This window comes from Chaetomium globosum, genomic scaffold (assembly GCF_000143365.1).
Source record: "Chaetomium globosum CBS 148.51 scaffold_6 genomic scaffold, whole genome shotgun sequence".
Lineage (NCBI taxonomy): Eukaryota > Fungi > Ascomycota > Sordariomycetes > Sordariales > Chaetomiaceae > Chaetomium > Chaetomium globosum.
Genome location: NT_165981.1, coordinates 1,983,600 through 1,988,510, shown reverse-complemented (window position 1 = coordinate 1,988,510; position 4,911 = coordinate 1,983,600). Strand labels below are relative to the sequence as shown.

Here is a 4,911-nt window from a genome sequence, read left to right as displayed (position 1 = left end):
ACGACGTCGACGGCGCTGTGCTCAAGTCCGATGCGGTTGGCTGCAAAGCATGGTCATCCCGTCCATGGGTACGGGTCGTGGGGGACGGGCGCGAACTCGTTGGGGTCGTAGTCTACATTGCTGGCCTGTGGTGGCTGGTACCCTTCGGGTTCTGGGCGTTTGACCGCTGGGTGTTTTGTTGTTGGGGGATCGTCGGCACCTTCTGGGGAGTCGCAGCGACCTCTCGGGCCTGTTGGGCCGGAGCATCGCCGTGCCCAAGATCCCGAGCCAGCGCCGAGTTAGGGTCGTGATGAGACTCGAACATGGAGGGCTGGGGGGAGGATGAGCGGAAAGCCGGGTTGATGCTCCTTGGGAACTGCGCCACTGAGTAGTTGTCGTCCTCGGACACCTCCGACTGTGCGTCAATATCACCGCGGCAGAAGTTGATGTACTTCGGCGGGTCAGGGATCTCCTGGCCAGTCCCCTTGTCCTTGATGAAGGTGTAGATGTCCTTCTCTACCTCCATCTTCTCCAGCGACAACCGGATCTTCTCGCACGATGAATCGTCGCTCACACAAACGGTGGAGGCGATGTTGGCAAAAGTCCACAAACTGCTCTTGGAGAAATCGAGGCGCTCCTCCTCCAGGTCCTGGAATTTGTCAGCGGCCGCCTTCCATTCCCTATTCCAGCGGGCGGTCGTCTCCTCCAGGGCCTTGACAGCGGCCTCGTACTCCGTGTTGGATGTCGCCAAGCTGATCTGCGTCTTCTCGAGCTTGGCCTTGTTCTTTCTCTCTTCCTGGCCCATAACCATGTGGCCCTGGGCGAGATAGCCCTTGATTTTGAGACATTCCTGCTCATAACGGTCGCGCGTCTGGGGCTGTCAGTACCATGTCCAGCGCACATCACCTCACCCTCACGCACCTTGTTGACCTGCTGCGTCTGCTGCACCTTAGTCTTGAGCAGCTTTTCTACCGTGTTCTGCACGATCTTGCGCCGCTCCTTCATAGCGCCGGCGAAAGCGGCGAGCGGTTCTTCCAGCTCACTCTTCATCTGCGCAGCCACCTGCTGGTGCTGCTTAGCCATCAGCTCAACCTCGCCGCGCATGACATCGAGCGACGTCTTCAAGGTGCCTGTCTCTTGCGACCCCAGCGCCTTGCGCGACAGCGACATGAGCTTCCGGGCATATTCGTCCTCGATAGATGCGCGTACTATTCCGGGGTTACGGTTAGTGATGTGCCCGAGGGACTACGTCCCTAAGAACCCTCAAGGTAAGCGCAAAAGCAGGGCAAAGCTCACCGCCGTAAAAGTTGCGAAGTTCGTCACATGTCTGCTTCGCATTGTGCATGCGCTCTAGGAGGGGCGGTACACCGGCATCGTCCTTTCCCCAGAAGTTGTTGGCGACTATGACATGGTGTTAGCTCTTATTGAGTCCAATCATCTCACGCAGTCTGCCGCGCATTGATGAAGTTGTATCACTTCCTGTTGAACTCCTCCTCGATACGTACAGGAAAGGGCGACGGCCGGTGCGTCGGAGATTGTGGCCGGCATTACGCCTTACAGAGCAGGAGAGAAACGGAGCCGGGGATTGACCAAAATTGTTTGCTTCCCACGGCACAGACCAAATGGAAATGCGAAATACTGATCAAACACAGAAACCCGCCCTTCTCATAAGCGCAAAAAAGGCGAAAAGGCGTCCTGATCTTGTCTGGGGATATCGCAATCGCCAACGACAGAGAAATGCGGCTAAAGAGTGTAGGTAAAGTAATTCCAGGGTGGATTGTGGAAAGTTTCGACGTGGCACAGCGAGCTGGACATGCAGGGCAGCGAACAGGTTGTTGACCTTCCTCCTGCTGAGGATAGGGCGATCGGTTGCTAGGGGCAACACGCCTTGCCGCCAGCCTGCAGCTGGAAATGCATTGGCGCTGCACGCTGGAGACGCTTGAGACGCTGCATTGGCGCTGAAATCTGAGACCCACAAGCCAATGCAACTTCCAGTCGGGTCCGAGTCTTTTCCCAATCGATCCCACATCCAATTGCATGTGTTTGAGAATCGGATGTGTGCTGTTTTGGATGGAAAAAGGCGCCAATGCGTTGTCATCCAACTTACCTAACCAAGATCTCGAGGGAATGCCTTTTTTGCTCAATTGGATTGCATTTTGGAAACCCGTATTCCCAACCCAATCCCAATTCCTACCATAAAAGTAAAGATGGGTAAGAAGTAGTTAACTAGGTCACTCACGCAATTAATTAGAAGTCCCAGTCTCTGGCCGCTTCAACTTCAACACGTCGGTCAACTTGATCTTCCCTTTCGCACCCCAACCCGCCGTCCCGCTCTCCACATCGGGCCTCACCGCAATGTACCTGTCCAACAACGTTAGCCAACACATGTCCAATTGGAACCTGTCGGGTGTAATTCGGCAGCAGAAGGAACAGGTTCGAGCACAATGGCTGCCGCCACAGTCAGAACCGAAGAATTGACTTACTAGCTCCACGCCCGCCTGTCCAGCTCAGCCGCGCCAAGGTGGTCGGCCCAGCTGTCGAACACAATCCTCAGCGCACCAAGCAAGAGCCCCAGGTTCTCCTCCTTCTCCGCCTCCAATGCCTTTAACGTCTTGGTCTTCTTCGGGCTCTTTCTCGTAGAAGCAGCCCCCTCCCCCTGCGCCGGAGTAGCGACGGTAGCACTCCCAAAACTCCTCAGTAAATACCCCCTCGCCTGCTCCGGCCGATGAATCTGCATGCCCACGAGCCCCGTAGAGGCATGCATCTTGACACCACTCCCATATCCCCCTACCACCACACCCGTCTTCCCAGCCCTGGCAGCCTCCAGATCCAACCCCCACAGCGCCTCCCCACCAAGCGAGACCTCGGCGCCGGTCTTGCGCAGCCGCTCGCCCAGGGCGGCCGACACACAGGTGCGCATGAGGCGCCAGCGGTCCGGGCCGAGCATGGTGCCGCCGAACCAGCGGGTCAGCACGACGAGGGTGTCGGCGGTGCCCGACTCGCGCATGGTGCGCAGCATCAAGTCGCCGCACCCCGTCTCACCGTCGTCGAAGCTCTCCTCGTGCACGCGGCTGATGGCCGAGAAGGCGTCGCGCGGTGGCCGCAGCCGGTAGGCCCACGCGTTGTGCGTGGCTGTCTGGAGGTGGGGGACCTCCGCGAGCAGGGCCTGGATGAGGGGCTTGCGCTGGGACGGGTCGCTCATGTGCGTGGCGCGCGCGATGAAGGTGGAGTCTTTGAGGGTGATGGCCTGGCTGGTGGACCAGGTTGGTTTGGAGGGTGGTTTGTCGGAGCTTGGTTCGGAGGGCGTGGTTTCTTCTTCCGTTTTGAGCTGTGTCCCTGGGGCAGGGCTGCTTGATTTGACCGTGTCGGTGCCCGCCTTGTTGTCTTGTTCGCCCACCTTTTCCTCTCCCTTCCATTCGTAACCCCCCCTCTTCAGCACGGCAATCTCTCTGCCCAATACCTTTACGCGCGGCTGACCCTCACCCCATCCTTCCTCATCCGCACTCGGGCCCTTGTTCATACCCAGACTGACGGCCTTTGACCTCGAGTTTGCACTGACCACCGCCTGACCCAGACTGAGCCGGCTCGACAATGGCTGCTCAGGCATGGTATGTCGTAGGATCTCCACGGCAAACGCAAGAACCAGCGGCGCCCTGTTCGTCTCGATTACCGAATTTGAGATGCGTTCCTCGTCCATGCACAATGGCAACTCGAGTGACTTCTCTAGCTCTTCCGGTGCCAGATCCACGGCCTCGGCCATGAACGGGTTGGTCTTGGCCCGCTTGGTTTGCGGCGTAACTGAGTCTGGAGCTCCACGCTTGCTCGTGGCGGTTGGTCCGCGTTTAAGTGCCGCCTTGCAAGCATTTTGTAGTGCTCTGCCGCCCTTCTCGTCCTTGATCGCCGACTGCACTGTTTCGAGGGGAGCTTCGGCGATCTGCTTGATGCTGTGGGCGGCATGAGCCGGGGCATTTCCATAGGTACGAGGTAGACAAGCGCACATTGGCTCTCCCAAGGCTAGTCCGTCTCTCGAGCCGGTATATACCGAATGTGAGCATGAATGCTTTGCTTACCTTCTCAAGTCGACAGCCTGGAGAGCCTTGATTTGCGTCATGGCCTGCATCATCGGCGTTTTCCGTACGACCGTGACGAGCCGTAGAAGCTCCTGCAGGTCTTGCTGTGTCGCCATCTTTATGATCGATGCTTACGGGAGCCAGTTTGATGGAAAGTTGAACTTTGTGTCATTGGAAATGGAAGGTTGAACCCGGCACGTCGGAGACGAACCACGGCATCCTTGCTCGTGTTAGATAGTTACCTAGGCAGGAGTGAGTTGAAATGAGCTTATGTAATCCTAATGAAAGACCAAGATTGGCCCAAAAGATCCTTGCTCAAACTGAGCCTTGAATTTCAACGCCGACTCACTCGGGAAGATACAAGTCCCATACCAAGTACATATCACGCTAACAAAGTTTGGTCCAATTTACGGAAGTGACGCCAGGATGAGGAGGTGACAACTTCAGACAACCTTTAAAAACAGAACCCACATAACGGCCACTATGGCCTCCCGCTTTCGATTACCACGGCAGCTCACAGCTCACCTTCGCTGCCCTCGCATCTGCTCATACTCGAACTCATACTTTAACTCATACTCCAACTCATACTCCCGAAACTTCACCCTCTCAGCCACCCTACAAACTCTTAAACAGGAACAGCCTCCACGCCCATTTTCACGTTCCACCAAAATCCCCAACGAACCTCAACCCCTCGATTACCTAGTCAAGGAATTGAAGTGGCCCCTCTTCGGCGCCGGCATCTCAGCTCTCGCAATAGGCCTCTACATCTCCCTCGTCATCACCAGCTCGCTCAAAGACAAATCCGACGACTCCCCCCACCCCCACTTCCCCCCCTCCGACTCCCCCTCAGAATTCGATGACG

At 56.9% G+C, this 4,911-nt stretch overlaps 3 protein-coding genes across 3 annotated transcripts in view; 1 reads left to right on the top strand and 2 right to left on the bottom strand.

The window, feature by feature from the left end:
• Positions 1-1,527, bottom strand: part of CHGG_08975 (uncharacterized protein) — a gene marked incomplete at both ends in the record, with an annotated part of 3,438 nt that extends 1,911 nt beyond the window's left edge. Inside the window, 4 exons of the mRNA XM_001226901.1 lie at positions 117-856; positions 910-1,187; positions 1,276-1,380; positions 1,485-1,527. Coding sequence (XP_001226902.1) covers positions 117-856; positions 910-1,187; positions 1,276-1,380; positions 1,485-1,527 — 1,166 coding nt within the window. The remainder of the gene's footprint in view (positions 1-116; positions 857-909; positions 1,188-1,275; positions 1,381-1,484) is intronic.
• Positions 1,528-2,461: 934 nt separating this feature from the next.
• CHGG_08974 (uncharacterized protein) lies at positions 2,462-4,165 on the bottom strand (the record flags this gene model as incomplete). Its single annotated transcript, XM_001226900.1, has 2 exons — positions 2,462-3,923; positions 4,050-4,165. The coding sequence occupies 2 exons, from the start codon at positions 4,163-4,165 to the stop codon at positions 2,462-2,464; spliced, it is 1,578 nt and encodes a 525-aa protein (XP_001226901.1).
• Positions 4,166-4,532: 367 nt separating this feature from the next.
• CHGG_08973 (uncharacterized protein) overlaps positions 4,533-4,911 on the top strand; it is a gene marked incomplete at both ends in the record, with an annotated part of 1,537 nt that continues 1,158 nt past the window's right edge. Inside the window, one exon of the mRNA XM_001226899.1 lies at positions 4,533-4,823. Coding sequence (XP_001226900.1) covers positions 4,533-4,823 — 291 coding nt within the window. The remainder of the gene's footprint in view (positions 4,824-4,911) is intronic.